Source organism: Eurytemora carolleeae, unplaced genomic scaffold (assembly GCF_000591075.1).
Source record: "Eurytemora carolleeae unplaced genomic scaffold, Eaff_2.0 scaffold211, whole genome shotgun sequence".
Classification (NCBI taxonomy): domain Eukaryota; kingdom Metazoa; phylum Arthropoda; class Copepoda; order Calanoida; family Temoridae; genus Eurytemora; species Eurytemora carolleeae.
The window spans coordinates 105761-126930 of NW_019396150.1; the positions used below are offsets into that span (position 1 = coordinate 105761).

The 21170-nt window shown below is 32.1% G+C and overlaps 1 protein-coding gene across 1 annotated transcript; it reads left to right on the forward strand.

Annotated features, from left to right (window-relative positions):
* The first annotated feature begins 3362 nt into the window (after positions 1–3362).
* On the forward strand, positions 3363–19301 carry LOC111696525 (uncharacterized). Its single transcript, XM_023466144.1, has 4 exons — positions 3363–3543; positions 7683–7784; positions 18537–18594; positions 19166–19301. Exons 1-4 carry the CDS (start codon positions 3527–3529, stop codon positions 19226–19228), a joined length of 240 nt encoding a protein of 79 aa, XP_023321912.1. The 5' UTR covers positions 3363–3526; the 3' UTR covers positions 19229–19301.
* Positions 19302–21170: the final 1869 nt, after the last annotated feature.

Sequence of the window (21170 nt, forward strand, 5' to 3'; positions counted from 1 at the left end):
TCCTTAATTTGAAAAATAATTTGTCGATATTTATTGCTTCATTATTTTCTCTTATTCTACAAAAATTATTTCCTTTTTTCTCCTTCAATTAGAAAAATAATTAGTTCATGCGGTTGTTGGCCCTTTTAATATGAAAATAGTGTGTTCTTATAATTTTAACTCTAAAGAAATTACTTTGGAGAAAAAGGTTTTTTTTATTATTTACAAAAAAATAACTAAACCGAGGTTTTAGTTTAAATATGTCAGAAGTTTTATTGTTGTAAAAGATTAAAATTTATTTTCCATTTATAAACTGAAAATGATCTAAAGCATTATATTTATTCTATATTTAATATCATGTTTTTGACGTTTTGCTGAATTTTACTAAACGGCAATTTTCTTTAAAAGAGAAATCTGTAAACTTTTTTAATTTGCAGTCTTGATAAATTCATAGTTTTTTAAATATAAGGTTTCAATATGCAAAGTTATTCTACATTAATAAAACTCTTTGCTCATATATGTATAATATATACATACATGGAGTGAGTGCCCTGGGAAAAACATAGGCTAAAGCAAATATCTTTTGTTCAAATGTTTAATGTAGCTAGCAAGTATTTAAAAATATGAGTTTGAGACGAGAACTTTGTTTCTTTTAATCTCTTCCATAATCAGAAGATTAAAATGGAAATGGAATATACAAGAACAGATTTAAAGCTTCAATATTCAAGACATTTAGTTTTATCTCTAGATTATATATTCCAGCTTTGGTTTTGTAGATCTAGAAAAATATAAAAATTTAAATAATATTTTAGGCCCGCAGTGGTTTGCACTTAGGATAATACTCTACAATTAGTATATTTCAAAACTAAGAAAGAATAAAACTAAAAGAAAAGTAACACATTCTATACTCACGTCAAATTAAAGTGCAGGAATTGAGTCTTTGCCACAAACTCTGATTTTTTATCCCTATATTCTTGCAACCTAATGTTGTAGACCTTTTTTACATTATCAGGTAACAATAATATAAGGATTAGAAAATTTGAGTTAATGACAAAGACTCAATTCCTTTTACTTGAGGTTGAAATTTTGCATTTATGCATGCTTTCAATCTTAACTCATCTCATTGAATATATTGAGACTAATAATAATGTTTTTAAATGTAACAAAAACTTTGCTATTCTCCTTCTTGTGTGTAAATCATAACTAGAGGAGCTACGACGTCAGATAGTTTTACCAGTAATGTCGCACAAAGGAATTAAATCTTAGCCACAAACTCAAATGTTATAATCCTTATATCTTTGCAACCTGGTGGTGTAAACCTTTAAGATGTCAAACTTAGAATACTTGATCTGACATAAGAAGTAGTCTGTTTAGTGTTTATACTATACTACTTACAGAATACATGGTTTGAAATATCCAAGTTTTATGGCAGTGATATAAAAAAGTTATGGTTTTATAGTTGTATAAAAAAATCAGTTCCTCTTGCGTTAGATTGAAACATTACATGATTTAAATCTTAACTCATATTTTTGAAAAGATGTTGAGACAAACATTGTTCTGTACTAGAATGTCATCAAATAATGGAAATGAGTCTCTGCCACCAACTCAAACTTCTAAACCATATATCTTTGCAACTTGATGGAGTAAACCTTTGATATTTCAAACTTACATTATTTGCTGTAGTATTATTAGTAGTTTGAAATATTTAAGGTCTACGACATTGCATGGACTGCAAATATGAAGGTATTAGAAAATCAAAGTTTGTCGCAAAGCCTCGGTTTCTTTATACTCTCGTAAAATACGGCGTCACAAACTAGTACCTCCCATGTTTCTGGCAGAACCACTTTAATTTTTATTCTAATTAAAATTCTAACTTTAAATTGTAAAGAAGGTTTTGTATTAAACTTGTAAGCTTTTAAAATATTAAACGGATAAAAATGCGACATTTTCTTTACCGATGAAGTTGACAGGGACATGGTGAAACAATGTGATACAAAACAATGGAACAGAATTGGATAAAAGAAATATTTCACTCAAACGAAGGAAGATATCACAATTTTAAGATATATAACAAATTTTCTTCAGAAATTTTAGAAAATTTAAAATACATAATTTTAATTTGAACTTTTAGGAGAAGCTGTGAAGTTTAGTTTAGATTAAATGTTTAAAGCAAAACATAATTCAATATTAAGTTAAATAAATGCACTTTGCACAATATACATTGAAATAAATTCTACATTTCTTGATTTTTGGTTTTAACCATCGATGTTATTGAGCTAGACCGTGGTTCAACTATCGATATTATAGTACTAGATTGTGTCCCAAACATATTTATTAAATAACTAGATTGCGTCCCAACAATTTATATTATAGAACTAGATTGTGTCCCAATCATCTATATTAGAGAACTAGATTGTGTCCCAAACATATTTATTAAATAACAAGATTGCGTCCCAACAATTTATATTATAGAACTAGATTGTGTCCCAATCATCTATATTAGAGAACTAGATTGTGTCCCAACCATATTTATTAAATAACTAGATTGCGTCCCAACAATTTATATTAAAGAACTATAGATTGTGTCTCAACCATCTATATTATAGAATTAGATTGTGTCCCAGCCATCTATATTATAGAACTAGACTGCAGTGTCCCAGCAATATATATTATGGAACTAAATTGTGTCCCAACCATTGATAATATAAAACTATAGATTGTGTCCCAACCATCTATCTTACAGTACTAGATTGTGTCTATTTTATAGAATTGAAGTATGTCCCATCCTACAATTTTAATCAATAAGAAGAATGTGTCCTAAGAAAATACAATATCCCAATTATATCGATAATATATAATCAATCATATTGTGTTCCAAATATCAATAATAAAGACCTGAATCCAATAAATAAAACACTCCAAGACTCCAAGAGTCTATTTCTCGATCCAATAATCTATAAGAAGCTAATTTGTCCACTGACAAGAAGCATCCCCCCCCCCCCTTTCCCGCTTGGGATTCTGGTACCCCCCCCCCCTCTCAAGTATTCCCCCTGGGGGGGGGGGTTGTAAATGTGTCTAGAATGGGGGAAATTAGAAACTAATCACAAGATTGGAAAGATCCAGAATATCCGAAACAATTTAAAGGGACTGTATTCGTATTGTTAGACGACCTTTCATTAAAATAGTAGCACGCTCGATTCACAACGGTAACCTTCAAAACTTAATCTAATCAATATGTAAAAGATAACACTATTTTCTGAATGTAAAAAAGTGTTTAATTCTTATAAATTCTTCATTGTTTTTGAAGCAAGAAATGCGCAAATTCTTACTTGATAAGATAAAGCATTTAAGGATACTATTGTGAATAGGACATGCTAGGGTACCGTTGTGAATAGGAAATGCAACTCTATCAATGGAGCGCATTACGATTACAGGCCCTCTAAGTACAATACTTTTGTAAGTACATGAAAAAAAAGAAAAACTACAAATTATAAGAAAAGTTTTAAATAGTCTCATTTTTTAGGAACCTTGTAAACGACAATTTAGAATGGAGTTTCTCTGCAGGTAACAATTTTATGAATACTTGCTTGGGAACCCGGCTATACCTGGAAATCTAAAGTTTTTGTTCACAACTTAATATATTTAAAACAGGATCAGAATATTCCTGTGGTCTCAAGTCACTCAATGGTTTCATTAGGAATCAGACTACTTATAGAAATATACAAATATATATATATATAAATATATACCATGCACAACCGGTGTACATTTGAATCCGAGCTGGGCCAACGTTTGCGGTCCTTATTTGGACTGTCCCGCCTGGACGGCTAGCTGAGGCCGTTCCTTCCATAAACTACATTGGTCGACAACTTGACGTCTCCTATTTTGGTCGTGAAATGTACGGAGAAATATCTATCTATCAGATAAGAATTTAGCACGAGACATCTAGCGGCCAACATATCGTCCCCCAAAGTAAGTGAAATACACGACCACTTTCTATGGAGAGAATGGGCTCTGGTGCAACTATAGTTGACGCTGCCCAAGGTACTAATGCAAGGAAAGTTATTTCAGAAGTGTATACATTTTTTGTACTGCAGTGTATTGTCTTTGGACGGAAAAGTAAACACAAGACGGATGTCACAGCCTGACATAGAATCCATTTTCACAAAAATAATCTATGAAATATTCTGGTTATAGAAAACTATTATGTGAATTTTCATAATTATCAAAATTAAATTCGTTTAACCGTTTCGGATACTAAACGAACACTGATGCATCTATCCTTGTTCACAAATTCCGCCCAGAGAGAACTGATTTCAATATGTACACAGAATATACGCGACTGCAATTAACTTTCCTTGCATAAGTACCTGACACTGCTTCTTGGTTCAATTTACATTCACCAAAGCGGCAAGGCAGCGTTACGTGATACGTACATATAAATATAATCATCATTATATGCTAAAATCATAGTTTTCTTATTTTATTTTTAGAGATTATTTTTCCTATTTGTTTCTTTTCTTGTTGTTCACCATATATTTTCCTGTTGGTTAGCTCCAATTCTTCCTCTCCATTAATGTTTACGTAACCTCAGATATTATATCCTTTCAGAGTCTTAGCGAGCATTGGAGATACAGGGTTACCCGCATTTAAACCCACGATCTCAAGTTTCCATTTAAAATTTCGTATCCAGTAAAATTTGGTAAATGCTGAAAAAGATATGATAAATTAAAAATTATGTATGTATGTACATCTGCAGCGAGTCACGAGTTTTAGAAAAATTGTAAAATTGTCTCAAAAACTCTTCTTTTATGGGTAATCCTGTGTTTCGCGATCAACTCTGGCCGCTAATAGTCAATAAAAACCAAGGATAAACCCTTAGATATCGAACCTAGACATTTTGTAGCTCAGGTTGATCGTAACGTCCTACAACTTCATAAATCCCTTGACATCTCTTACATCTCTCTGTCTCAGAATAAATCAATGCTCTGTAGATTGACATGATTAGAACTTTATTTTAATTATATGAACGTAAAATATACAGTAAACAATCTAAAACTTTGATATTTGCTTAAAGCTTTCAATATAAGAGATATTCACTATGACGACGAAAATTCAAAAGTCTTGACCTTATATTAATCCTTCAAAAGTTATAGTCTCTAGAACTCAAATTACAGATTCACAATCATGTTTTAACATCGAGGAATTGGACAAGGATTTTAATCAGTAAATATATCTAAAAGGTTTCAACTCGTCTTTGTGGAAAAGTATAAATCAATTCTTTTTTATCCAATGATTATGAATATATATGAAAAATGTACCTCAAAGTGCCTTAGCTATGAAAATAACACAGGTTTTACTATCGATAATTATCAATTTTAACTGACGAGAATTTTACTGAAACAACATGGCGTCTAAGTAACGTACATTTACAACTGGTTTAAGTGTTTAGAGAATACGATTCCCAGCTCTCCCCTCAACAGGGGCTCCACAGTACTACTTTGCAAAAAATCTAATATTTCAAACTCTGTGAGATCAGATATCATGAGTTTAAAATATCAAAGGTTGACTCCATTAGGTTGAAAAAATATAGGGATTAGCAATTTTGAGTTTGTGGCAAAATCTCAATTCCTTTGTAAAATCTTAAATCTCATCTTTTGTTGGTAACCCTGTACATCATATATATATATACATATAGAGTTATATTATAGAAGGAAACCAATGATGCTAAGTTTATGGTAAAGCCAGGCTAGGCTGCCTGAATTGAACCATCATGATTCCAACTACAATATGTTGATATAAACGAAAATATTATTCTAACCTCAACCCATTTCTTTAGAAAATTTGTCTAAATCTTGTATTCAAGGAGGAACTATGAGGAGTAAAGTTCAACAATATTCTTATTTAAATATTTTAAACTTTATATATTTACATCATCTTGCTCTTAAAGTATGGAAAATATTAATATTTATTTGAAATACATGATGTTTGGTGATAAATTAAAAAGGAATTGAGTTTTTGCCACACACTCTGATCCCTATAAAACAAACTGTCATTAACTGGGAAAATTCTGAGAAACATGATTCAAGTCTTTTGCAATTATTACAAATAATTTAGTTTAACATAAGGGCCTAAATTCAGAAAATGTCATTTTTATGCCAATATTTATATTACAATACTTATAACTTACCAATATGTAGGGCAGTAAAATACTTTCGCGATAAAATTAACAGTTTCATAAAAGTTGATTTTGTTGTGCAACTGAACTCCTTTGTTTATCATTTTCTATATTAGTATTATATATAGTATATACTATATAGTAAATACACAATGCTACTCCTAGAAACCTAACTATACAGTTTACTACACTTCATATTATTACCATGGTAATATATGTACCAGCACAGGGGTAATATATCATTACCATGGTAATATACCAGCACTGGGGTAATATATCAGCACTGGAATAATATATCATTACCATGGTAATATACCAGCACTGGGGTTATATATCAGCACTGGGATAATATATCATTACCATGGTAATATACCAGCACTGGGGTAATATATCAGCACTGGGATAATATATCATTACCATGGTAATATACCAGCACTGGGGTAATATATCATTACCATGGTAATATACCAGCACAGGGTTAATATATCATTAACATGGTAATATACCAGCACTGGGGTAATATATCAGCACAGGGTTAATATATCGTTACCATGGTAATATACCAGCACTGGGGTAATATATCATTACCATGGTAATATACCAGCACAGGGTTAATATATCATTACCATGGTAATATACCAGCACAGTAGTAATATATCATTACCATGGTAATATACCAGCACAGGGTTAATATATCATTAACATGGTAATATACCAGCACTGGGGTAATATATCATTACCATGGTAATATACCAGCACTGGGGTAATATATCATTACCATGGTAATATACCAGCACTGGGGTAATATATCATTACCATGGTAATATACCAGCACAGGGTTAATATATCATTACCATGGTAATATACCAGCACAGTAGAAATATATCATTACCATGGTAATATACCAGCACAGTATTAATATATCATTACCATGGTAATATACCAGCACAGTAGAAATATATCATTACCATGGTAATATACCAGCACAGTAGTAATATATCATTACCATGGTAATATACCATCACAGTGGTAATATATCATTACCATGGTAATATACCATCACAGTGGTAATATACCAGCACAGTGGAAATACTACAGTTGCTCATATGGTTGGTGCAACCATATGAGCAACGTGTACTAAATATTATATATTGTACTGCAGGTGTACCAACCACATGAACTACGTGTTGTAAACCTTATATATTGTACTACAGGTGTACCAACCACATGAACTACGTGTTGTAAACCTTGCATATTGTATTGTAGGTGTACTAACCATATGAACAACGTGTACTAAATCTTATATATTGTACTGCACGTGTGCCAACCATATGAACTACGTGTACTGAACCTTATAGATTGTACTGTAGGTGTACTAACCATATGAACAACTTGCACTGCACTGCACTATTGTACTGTAGGTGTACTAACCATATGAACTACGTGTACTGAACCTTATGTATTGTACTGTAGGTGTACCAACCAGATGAACTACGTGTACTGAACCTTATATATTGTACTGTAGGTGTACCAACCAGATGAACTGCGTCAGCCCCGGATTGTACTACAATGCCTTTTGCCAGGTGGAGGTCATGGGGGTCATCTGGGTTCAACCTGAGATAATAGAGTAAGTATTTATGGTTTGAGATTACGTCAAATTAAAGTTAATTTTTTGTTAATTTAAATCTTACATGTTTTCAACCAAAGCTTCTCTTACTGAAGGGGTTTTGAGAAGTAGAAAAAAATTTTGCAGAAAGGAATTGAGTTTTTGCCACAAACTCTGATTTGATTATCCCTATATCTTTGTAACAGAATGTTGTAGATCTTGAATATTTAAACTATGAATTCTGTTATATCAGATTATCTAAGTTTGAAATATCATCCGGCCGCAAATATATAGTGATTAGAAGATCAGAGTTTGTGGCAAAGACTCAATTCCTTTGCATTGAGTTTGAGACCCCGTCGGGGCCTTAAAACCCCCGGAGGGGGGCTGAGCCTCCATAGCCCCCCCCCCTGAATACGCCCCTGATATTCAGTTTTCCATGATTAGTAGACATTACTTGCCCATCACATTTATCGTGATCTAATTTAGCCTTTCATTAATTCTGCTGAAGAATGCATGCAGGCTCGGGAGAGGGGGGGAGTCAGAACAATTGTTTAACTAATAATAGAAAACTACATTTATTGATTGCCTTTAGAATTAGTTTGTGACTAGTGATGTGCCTTCAGTTTAGTTTGTGACTAGTGATGTGCCTTCAGTTTAGTTTGTGACTAGTGATGTGCCTTCAGTTTAGTTTGTGACTAGTGATGTGCCTACAGTTTAGTTTGTGACTAGTAATGTGCCTTCAGTTTAGTTTGTGACTAGTAATGTGCCTTCAGTTTAGTTTGTGACTTGTGATGTGCCTTCAGTTTAGTTTATGACTAGTAATGTGCCTTCAGTTTAGTTTGTGACTAGTGATGTGCCTTCAGTTTAGCTTGTGACTAGTGATGTGCCTACAGTTTAGTTTGTGACTAGTGATGTGCCTTCAGTTTAGTTTGTGACTAGTAATGTGCCTTCAGTTTAGTTTGCGACTACTGATGTGCCTTTAGTTTAGTTTGTGACTAGTGATGTGCCTTCAGTTTAGTTTGAGACTAGTGATGTGCCTACAGTTTAGTTTGTGCCCAGTGATGTGCCTTCAGTTTAGTTTGTAACTAGTGATGTGCCTTCAGTTTAGTTTGTGACTAGTGATGTGCCTTCAGTTTAGCTTGTGACTAGTGATGTGCCTTCAGTTTAGTTTGTCACTAGTCATGTGCCTTCAGTTTAGTTTGTGACTAGTAATGTGCCTTCAGTTTAGCTTGTGACTAGTGATGTGCCTTCAGTTTAGTTTGTCACTAGTCATGTGCCTTCAGTTTAGTTTGTGACTAATGATGTGCCTACAGTTTAGTTTGTGACTAGTGATGTGCCTTCAGTTTAGTTTGTGACTAGTGATGTGCCTTCAGTTTAGTTTGTGCCTAGTGATGTGCCTTCAGTTTAGTTTGTTATAACGATTTTTTTGGATTGTTTTTCATTTTATCAGATTAAAGATATTGATAAAAGCAAGTTTTATTATTTAAAAAAAAAAATTAACAACACTTTTTGGGACAACATTAATTTTTAATTATCATCATGACTTGTAACATAATAATAATTGTACATAATAACCTTGTAACACACAATCTCAGCTTTATATAGAACATTATAAAAATAAAGAAAGAAAATAAAAAGAAACCTCAATTTATTGAAATAAGAAGACAGCTTATCCAAGCGTAACGCTCAAAGATGGGTTTGAGGGCCAGAATGTTTCTAATGGAGTTTATGAACATTTTGTAAACTTTTATTTTGTTACAAATTGAACAGTTCAAAGAAAAATTCATATGAAATCAAGGAAAAATATCGGATCAGATTTACTTTCAGGGACATTTTTTATGTGGTATAATTGACTTAAAGTGACTGTAAATGTGAAGTGACCTTCCATCAATAAAGTGGAATGTCCGATTCACACCGGTACACTTAAAAGCTGATCTAGTAGGCATTATATCCATGTTTTAACTTGTGTAGTAACCTTACTTATTTTATACTTATAGTCATGTTTCTCTTTCTGAAAACGGATTTGTTTCAATTGTCAGAATTAATTGAGAGAGAATTCTTCTTTACTTATTTTCTCTCTAAGAGTCCCAGGCCAGGAACTAAAGTTAAAGGGAGAGACCGGCTAGACATGGTAGTTGAGCTGAAAGTACAGTATTGTAGATAAAAACTTTCCCTTTAAAGGGAGCTTTTCAGAATTATAAAATCTGATATTAAATATATATACAAATATACAAACAGAAGTGACCTTTTTTAATTGAAAGGAAGTCTGTAATTTTTATTTTGGTTAGGTTAGGTTAGGTTAGGTCAGGTTATGTTATAGAAAGTGAGACCTTTTAAACTCTGGAATAGGAAGCTTGTCTGTGTAAGCTATACAATTGTGGTTTTATGTTCATTTGATTATTTAAAATCTTAATTTTTTTTGGTAAAGGTTCAAAAATTATAAAATGAAAAATTCTGTGAAAGTTCCCTTTAAGGATTCATAACTCTCTATGATACCATTATTCTTCTTGTTCCCTTGTGTGACAAAAACATATATCTGTTCTTGTTAGAGTCAGGAACATTATATAGATTAAAGGGGCTGTTCACTTATTTCAAAATAGATTAAAGGGATTTTTTCCTTATTTTGAAATAGACATAATACAATAATTTTGGAATTTAGAATCCCAACCAACTTTTGAGAATGGTAAACAATCCCTTCAAGGAACACCAGGAACATTATATAGATTCTGGAACACAAATCGCACATTCGCGTTCCCTTGCCGTAAAGTATGGGGAGAAATTAGACGGAGGGAATAAAAGAGAGGAAAAAGATAAAATTAAGTTAGAAAAGAAGGAATTAAAAGGAAGGGAAAGAAAGAAAGAAAGAACTCGTTTTTGTGTAGGGAATAAGAAATTTAAATATGTTTTAAACAATCCTAATTTTCTAATATCCTGATATATTGATATCCAGATATCCTAATATCCAGATATCCTGATATCCTGATATTCAGATATCCTGATATCCTGATATCATGATATCCTGATATAATGATATCCTGATATCCTGATATTCTGATATTCTGATATTCTGATATTCTGATATCCTGATATCCTGATATCCTGATATCCTGATATCCTGATATTCTGATATAATGATATCCTGATATCCTGATATCCTGATATCCTGATATCCTAATGTCCTGATATCCTGATATTATGATATCCCGATATCATGATATCCTGATATCATGATATCCTGATATAATGATATCCTGATATCCTGATATAATGATATCCTGATATCCTGATATTCTGATATTCTGATATTCTGATATAATGATATCCTGATATCCTGATATCCTGATATCCAGATAAACAATATGTAAAGTTTATGCAGAACAAACAATGGGTTTATCCAACTTTCTCTGCATAAACCGTAAACACAAAACAAACAGCTTTTGGAAGTTATTTTTAGCAGTTAAGCTTAGTACCTTTACCACCCCCGGCAGCTCACTTTCCGACAAAATATATTTAAATCACATAACTATGTTCTATCCAGCCAACCATCTCTTCTTAAGTATTCCCATTATTCCTCAACTCATACTCCAATATCCAGGAGTAATCCATTCTAATGCATCCCGTATCTACCCTCCTTAAACCTCAACTTCTGTCCTCTCTTCACTCCCCAAATTATCTCCTGTTCATTCCCCAGATTACCTTTTATTCGCAACCCAAATTATTTCCTATCTCTACTCCTTCCTTCGCTCCCCAGATTATCTCTTATCTCTACTCCTCCCTCTACTCCCTAGACTATCTCCTATCTCTACTCCTCCCTCTACTCCCTAGACTCTCTCCTATCTCTACTCCTCCCTCCACTCCCCAGATTATCTCTACTCCCCCTCCACTCCTCCCTCCACTCACCAGATTATCTCCTATCTCTACTTCCCCTCCACTCCTCCCTCCACTTACCAGATTATTTCCTATCTCTACTCCTCCCTCAACTCCCCAGATTATCTCCTATCTCTGCTCCTCTCTCCACTCCCCAAATTATCTCCTATCTCTACTCCTCTCTCCACTCCCCAAATTATCTCCTATATCTACTCCTCCCTCCACTCCCCAGATTTTCTCCTATCACCCCCTCTCCATGCAATCCCAGATTATCTCCTATCTCAACTTCTTCCTCCACTCCCCATATTTTTCTCCTAATACCCCTCCATACACGCAATCTCCAGATTATCTCTACTCCTCCTCCTACTCCCCTAAACAAAGCTCATCCTTCAAAATGTATTTTATCTTCTGGTGTTAAACTAGGGAACTTATTACTTTATTCCCTCCTATCTGTCAGCTTCTATACTTGCATCCCTAGGGAGAGAAATATCTTAACCTTATCCTTATCTGATCCAGTCTTTATCACTTTATCCCGACATATTCTTAGATCATCTTTATTCTGCATCTTATTTGATCCCATCCAAACTTATTTTGCAATACTTTAACCTATCCCATCCTAATTTTAACATAATCTCGTCCTATTCTTACTTTTTATGAGGTTAAAACGTTTGTATCTTAAAATTGTGGCTCCATCGCTCAGTCTCTATCCCCATTAATGGTTAAACATGAAAAACTGATTTCTTTTTTGACTAATTTCTTAATTGTCTGCTAGTGGATTTTTAATTTATCCAGGAAACAGCGGATTTCTTGTATATCCACGGAATCGCGGATTTTATGTGAAACATATCCATTAACGTATATAAAGGGTTACCCACATAGGACAAGACTTCAGAGACGACAGTGCGGAATTTATTTGGTATTTCTTCTTTTATTTCTGGTTCACAACAGGTGTAAGCTAATTTCTTATATATTTTGTTATTTAGAAACTATAACGAAGGCAGAAGGCCAAGTTCAGCCTTCCGATCCTTGAATTTAAAGAGTAGCAGGTCGGCATTAAAGTCTCTTCTTTTTTGGATAACCCTGCTTTACGCTCAGCTTCGGGGGCCTTTTCTCATTTGAAGTTATCTAATAACAATAAAAATTCCATTCTAAAGATTTATAAACCTTCCCTGGGGTCGATTCACCTGTTTTTACAAACAAACAGACAAGCAAAGTATGTTTTATTATACAGGGGCCGGAAACGTCGTGTATGTGTGTCTGTACCAAAATAGTGTGTGAAAGTAATACCGACCGAAGGCGTGTACTGTAGGTATATACAGTACATAAGAATCTAAGTATTTGTACAGTCTAGGAGAGTACATTTGTATATTGTTAATTGTTTACTTAAAAATAAGTTTAATATACATGTAGTATATTATGCATATATTTAAGTCAACACTATACAGCCAAATTTTCATGCAAAGAATATAACATGATCAAAGTTAACAATAAACTACTCGTAATTAAAGCTTAAATATAATTGACGACATTGTTCTGCAATTTCCTTGACTGTAGTCATGTTGTGTGTCTGTACCAAAAGAGTCTGTAATAACGAACTCGTCTGCAAAGCAGTGCGACTGGCTTTCTCATGACAGACCAGCGCCATTTCCCTTCCCTTTTTTCTTATTCCCTAATATTATATAAAGAACAAGAAGTTGTATGTATATAAATGTAGCGTGAATGACTAAGTATGTTTAAGAATATTGTAAGTATAATATTTGGTTTGGTTGGAGAAATGATCAGTAATGGTTACATTATATTCACCAGGGGATAGAAAATATTGATCTAAAGAGTTCGTCTAGTCCAGATCCTGCAGGTTTATATTCGTTCAATCAGGGGCGGATACAGGGGGGCGGGGGAAATTCGCCCCTTCCCTGACAGATTCAGGGAGGGGCGTAGCCCCCCCTGAATTTGGAATTTTTTGTTCCTATTTTCAGAATAGCTTCTCAATAGCATGCATAAGGGAAAGACACCCTAGTGCAAAACAGGAAAAATATCTGTCTTAATAAACTATAATGTGTGAAAAGTTAAAAATCTAGTTTTTTAGTCTTTAGTCATTAATTTTGACTCTTTTCGCCTGCGACGCGATTTTTTGTTCCTAATCATGAATTTTTTTGTTCCTAAAAAATCTAGCTCCCCCCTCACTTAAATCCTGTATCCGCCCCTGTGTTCAATTCACACATTTTTAGTTTCATTGTAAAAAAAATAACTTCCAGGGGCTGTAAGAGTAATAAATACATGAAAACATGGCAATGCCAGATTCACAACCCTACCCTTAAATGCGTTGTGTCTGATAAAGTATGAATTTAAACTGTTGGTTTAAACTCAGTATTTTTTTATGTTTATTTTGATTTGTGTTTTATCTGCAAAAGTAACTTGCGGATTTATACAGCAGAGTCGAGGAAGGAAATTAACGGAATTTATCTATTTACAAAATATGCTAATTCGTAATTGGGTTTGGAACATGAAATACAATAGTTAGCTGACAAAAGTCGTTTATACAGCTCTAACATTTAGTGTTGATAATGATCCAAACCTTATAGAGTAAATAAAGTAGGTGTCAGTTCCACATATATAATAATATATATTTCAATCTGGGTTGGTCCTCTTCAGTTTCAAACCTTATAATGAAAATCAAATTAAAAGCTGCAAAAAATCACAAGAAAATAAATTGAAACAACATTTTCTATTAATGGTGGTCAGAACAGCGTTGAGCTTAGTTTGCTAGTATTATCGCCCCCCCCCCCCTTTCAATATCTTGAAATTTTGCTAAACATGACGCTGGAAAAATGTTTTAAAGACTTTACTTGAAGTTCAAATTGTATTCTAATATGGCTGGGGAGTTAAACTACCTATCCTAAGAAAATGTAAAATGTGGATAAAATTGTCTAAACTTGGATAATTTTCAAACTAAAATCTTAATTTTGAAAAAGAAATTGAACTTTGTGAAAATTTTGCACAAGTTTTTATCTGAAGAAAATAAATGAGAGTTAAATTTAGCTCAGTTGGTTTCTTGATAATGTTTTCTCACCTTTAAACTAACCTTTCTATCCCACTATCCCCCCTGCCTCCCTATCCAATCCCACCCCCCTAAAAATCCTAATTCTCCCCCTATCTTACTATCTAACCAACCTCTCCCTCCCTATCCTACTACCCCCTCCATCCCTATCCAACCACCCCCTCACTCCCTATTCAACCAACCACACACTCCCTCCCTATGCCACTAGCCCCCTCCCTCCCTATCCATCCCTTCCCCCATCCTGACCTAATTCTAAAATCCCTCCCTCCTTCCCACCATAATCCCTCCCTCTCAAATTCATCCATAATTCCCTCTCCATTCTTCTCTCCCCTCAAATTCTCCCTTAACCTCTAATACCCCCCTTTTCGTTTTTCATGAATTAAAACTTTTTTTAATTGGAAATGAGATTTTATTTAACTGTCAAATCGACAACTTGTTGGAAATCAAAAACTTTATACATTTTGAAACCATACTCAATTATTTATTCTTTAAGTAGTTTTTGTGTTTTATATTTCCTTACATTTTACATAAAGTCATTTTTTTCAAACAAATATTTTTCTAGAAAATTAAAAACACAGTTTAAACCAATATGTTAGAAACCTTCTTTTTGTCTACAGTCGCAGTTATTACCTGTATGACTTTGTAACCTCGTAACTTCTCTAATTTTGATTTTACCTACATCGAAAAGTAAACAATTACCAAGTTACATATAAGATACTAGGCTTTCATGGGATCCGCGCTCATCTTCTATTTCAATTTTGAACAATTTCTCTTGTATACATTGTAAAACAATAATAAACTAAATTTCGAGGATTTTCAAGATTTAATAATTTAAGGCTAATTTTTGAAATTGTGATCATCAATAAACCTTTCCAATCAAAATTTAGGCCAGATCGCTTCAGCCGTTTTGACGTTTATTGGATACAAACAAACAGACAGACAAACAAGCGAAGAATATATATATATATATATATATATTCATAAAACTTTCTTCTTCTCAAAAGCTCTTCAACTAGAGGAATCATGATAGAAAACTCTTCCATGCATTTGCGTCAGGTTGACGGGGCTCCTTTTGTACGCAGGCCGCGTAATTTTTGGCCAGTCTCATACAACCTAATATTCGTTTTGTTGTTTTTAGTCTATAATTTCATAACTTATTTGGTTAAAGGGAGTGACCGGCTATGTAAGGTAGTTGAACTGAGTATGCAGTGTTGTGGAAAACTTCTTTAGGATTCATTTGAGACATATTTCACTTTTTAAAGATCTGTAAATCCTGAGTTTGAGCGCAAATTTGACGTTCACAACTCCTGATTTGGGGGTGGATACGCTTTCAGAATTATTTTTTTTTAAATTATTAAATAACGACAACGAAAAATAAAGTAAAAATTATACAGTAATCTAATTAGATGGCTAGGAACATATTTCACAAAAGAAATTTGTCAATAAATCAATGCTAAAATCGATTATTTCGTTTTCATTATTATATTTAATTTCCAATTTTCTTTGAATTTATTCGCAGATTTCTTTAAATTTTTTAAATGTCGTCTTTTCAATAATAATTATAGAAAATCTGCGAACATACTTTTGAATAATGAGGAACCAGAATAATGAGATAATAGAAACTAATAATTGAACAAGATTACTTATTTTCGATGGTAAGATTAATTTTTATTTTCTCAAAATGTTCCTTTACATGACGTCTGTAGTTTATTGTAGAATATTTTTACATTTTATGTCGTCGTTAATTAGTAATTTAAAAAAAAACTAATTCTGAAAACGTATCCACCCCCAAATCAGGAGTTTTGAACGTCGAATTTGCGCTCAAACTCAGGATTTACAGACTTTTAAAAAGTGAAATATGTCTCAAATGAATCCTAAAGAAGTTTTCCACAACACTGCGTCCTCAGTTCAACTACCTTACATAGCCGACAACTCCCGTTAAAGGCTTTTATTTTTTTTCCGTTTAATCAAATACGAAAACAAATGAAAAGGCATTTTTTGTAACTTTAATTGACCCTCTCCATGTGAAGAGCGCCCTGTCAGATTCGTGGCAGTATCTTCACACCTTTTTTTCAATGATCAATGATAGGGAAAATATCATGTTTTTTGCTTGAAAGTTTGATTCTACAATTGCTTCGAAATTTCAAGTAGCATATTCATGGTTAAACCACAGTTAGAAATATTCATTTTTTTAAAGAGAAAAACGTGCATATCTTATTCGTTCTAGGTCAGAGAAAGATTGAGAACAGTTGTGAATCGAAAATACCGAACTAAATCACATGAAATTCCATCTACACTCCCTTTAATAGTTGAATACACACTCCCTTTAATAGTTGAATATACACTCTCTTTAATAGTTGACTATACATTCCCTTTAATAGTTGAATCTACACCCCCTTTAAAAGTTGAATCTACACTTCCTTTAATAGTTGAATAAACATTCCCTTTAATAATTGAATCTACACTCCCTTTAATAGTCTAATATCCACTCACTTTAATAGTTGAATCTACACTCCCTTTAAAAATTGAATCTACACCCCCTTTAATAGTTGAATCTACACTCCCTTTTATAGTCGAATATTCACTCCCTTTATTAGTTGAATCTTCACTCCCTTTAATAGTTGAATATACATTCCCTTTAATAGTTGAATCTACACTCACTTTAATAGTTGAATCTACACTCCCTTGAATAGTTGAATCTACACTCCCTTTAATAGTTGAATCTACACTCCCTTTAATAGTTGAATATACACTCCCTTTAATAGTTGAATATATATATACACTCCCTTTAATAGTTGAATCTACACTCCCTTTAATAGTTGAATCTACACTCCCTTTAATAGTTGAATCTACACTCCCTTGAATAGTTGAATATACACTCCCTTTAATAGTTGAATATACACTCCCTTTAATAGTTGAATCTACACTCCCTTTAATAGTTGAATCTACACTCTCTTTAATAGTTGAATATACATACACTCCCTTTAATAGTTGAATCTACACTCCCTTTAATAGTTTAATCTACACTCCCTTTAATATTTGAATATATATACACTCCCTTTAATAGTTGAATCTACACTCCCTTTAATAGTTGAATTCAAAGTTAGTGTCTAGAAATACCTAAATAAATGAAAACGACCATGTAGTTAAAAATATTTAACATGCATCCCTTTTGCTAATAATTAATTCTGGGTTGATGCAACTATAGCTCTGGAATCTAAATTCACAGATTGCAATTTAGATATTTTCCTCGTTTCATTTCGTTTCCAAACATTACAATTTGAATATTCAAATAAGTTAAATGTTTTAAACATTCAAGACTTTTATTAATGTAAATAGATAAATAGTGTGCACTTATTAGAAATAGATAAATAGTGTGCACTTATTAGAAAATCACTTTAAACATTCAAGACTTTTATTAATTTAAATAGATAAATAGTGTGCATTTATTAGAAATAGATAAATAGTGTGCACTTATTAGAAAATCACTTTAAACAATCCAATTCTTGGAATTAAGAACAAAATAAAGACACTTTATCCATAGCATTTAAGATTTTACTTTTTGTGTTATCTGGCGAAGAGAATTGGGTTTCTGGCAAAGAGAATAGGGTTTCTAGCAATAAGAATCAGGTTTCTGGCAAAGAGAATCGGGTTTCTGGCAAAAAATTATTTTGAAAGAATGTATCGATCATGATCTCAGGGACATATTCGAGTTGTGAAATTAGTTTTGTTGTGTAACAAACTCCAATAATTGGAATAATAATGGATATTTCAAATCCCTTTGATTCTAAACAATTTGATAATTAATGTTGCAAAGAATTGAATAATTAATAAATTGATGATTTTAGATACCGAGGACATATAATAGTGATGTCTGCTCAGAGCCTTCCAATAATCCTTGAAGAGGTAATTTATATTAAAAATAACAAGATATCAATTCATTACAAAAATTGCCCAGACGAAAGGTACATTGTGTCCCACGAAACATGAGAGTTCAGAGACGAATTGACTATTGTCTTTAATCTTTAAATAATTGAAATCTCCGTAATTTTGACGAGCACAAAATAAATTAGGCAATGCCAGGACAATGTGAACATTTCCAAATATTTTATTTGTAAAATTTTTAAACGAATACATGCCGTAAATTTTATCAAAGTCAAAACGATCTTTAAGTCGTTTCTCAACTGTCTTGTTTCAAGGGACACCCTGTATATTCGGTCGTAGGCGATTATATCAATATAATGAAGACGACTTTTTTATTTACATGTTTTTGTGTATACATGCTGTTTAAAAGTGTGATATAAATCATAATTGAAATCGAAAGTAGTCTTCATTATATTGATATAATCGTCTACCACCGTATTTACCTAGTTTGTTGGTTGTTATTTTAATTTTTTATCCAATCGAGCCGATCAAAGGATTGAACAATTTATATAATAAAATTTTCATGTTTTTTGTAATTGTTTAAATATTTCAGGATAGATTCAGTTATAAGCAGATTCAGCATTCTAAACCAAAAAGGAAGAAGAAACGAGAATAAAGAAGAAAAACACAAGATAGAATTGTAGAATAAAGAAAGAATCTTAAAATGAATTACAAAATTTAGAATTTGAGACGATTTGTTTGATTTTTTTATTATCATTAGAAAAATCGATATCTATATAAGAACGTCCATAAAAGGTTGACTTTTGAGTTACGCAATGGAAAATAATAGAGTTACGCAACGGAAATTTGAGTTACGCAACGGAAAAGATTGAAAAGTTTTTGTAGTTTTAACGTGAAGGTAAAATTAATTGCGTATAAAAAAATTATAAATAGTTACAAATAAATTCAGTTACTGAAAGACAAAACAAAACTGGATTTTTAACAATTAAGCAAACTTTTTCTCGTGATATCTAGAAATTTAAAAGAATTCTCCATGAAATTCTTTAATTTACGAACCTTTTCCGCCTTAAAAATGATTTGGATGCTTTACTATATACAGTGCGCATCAAAACAAACATTTACTAATACAAAACCATATTTTACAAATTGTTTAATTGATATATGACAGGAAAAACGAGGGGCCACTTTTCAAGGCATGAAAGCAAGCTTGAGGATTTTACATCAGATTCGGCGAGACAATAATCTCCAGTTAGCTTTCTGTGTGTTATGTACTCGATTTATAATTACAATTAAAGAATTATTATTATACAGTGAATCCCAGATATATGAATACAATAGCAAGAGTCTTTTATAATGTTGTATTACATATTTAAGATCAAATGCCGCGGAAAAATGAGTTTAATATTAATATATCAATAGCATTCATATTTCAGGGCTATTAATATACCTTCAGTTAAAAATAAAAAGAAGTTTCTTTAGAATTTTCAAAAAACTTATGACGGTCTATGTATTCATATATCTGGAATTCACTGTAATTACAATTAAAGAATTATTATTAGTATTACAATTAAAGAATTATTATTTTAATTACAATTAAAGACTTATTCTTATAATTAAAATTAAAGAATTATTTATTTCAATTACAATTAAAGAATTATTATTATAATTAAAATTAAAGAATTATTATTTGGAACATTTATGTAACATTTACTCTTACACATATTGTCAAAATGTTAAGTGAGAAACACGTTTTAATATCATAATACTAAATCATTTAAACGCCATTTTAAACTGTCGTCTTTACTTTCGTGTATACAGTATAAACGATTGTCCAGGTTTAAAACCTGAGAACACTTCAATATTTTGTAAAACTGTATAAATATTATAAATAAAAATAAAATATATAAATTGTAGAATTAATTTACGAGTATGGAAAACCATGGAAAAAAGTTATCAGCATTTTTATTTGAACTTCTTTCATAGCGTTCTAAACTTCACAAAACTACGTCTGTGTGGTTTATTTTATTAACATATATTTTACTTTGAAATCAATCTTACAGGGTGTCCCAAAAAACATGGGAATTCAGTGACGAATTGGATATCGTCTTTGTTATGAATTAGCATTGTAATACCTAATTTCAATAGCCATAATATTATTATGTCTGCTAGAGTTTATTTTATGAAAGGAGTAAAAGACTGTAAAGATGTATCTATAATGTCTCCACAAGATGAACAGTAAAGACGGACAAGTTTTCTCTGTATGTATCCTGCAATTTTCTTGTTTTACTAAGTACAACCGTATGCAGTCAAAACATAAACAAACAAAATGTGAACATAGCAGACAAAACACTTACAGATTACAGCTTTCTCATTAGGTTTCACTATACTAAATCGAAGAATTATTTAAAAAGACGATATCGAATTCGTCACTGAATTCCCATGTTTATTGGGACACCCTGCACTATAATGTTTTATTATTATTCTCTTTGATATAGACATTTAAAACTATTCACTAACTGTCATGTTTCGTGGGACACCCGTTTAGAGTTTAGTATATTACCACACCACTCATATTGAATGATTGTTATCAGATTTGA

Excerpts from the sequence above, each read along its gene's own strand:
- LOC111696525 (XM_023466144.1), top strand. Across the intron at positions 7,785-18,536 it reads GTTCAACCTGAGATAATAGA|ATACCGAGGACATATAATAG; the intron begins GTAAGTATTTAT and ends TGATGATTTTAG. Across the intron at positions 18,595-19,165 it reads TTCCAATAATCCTTGAAGAG|GATAGATTCAGTTATAAGCA; the intron begins GTAATTTATATT and ends TAAATATTTCAG.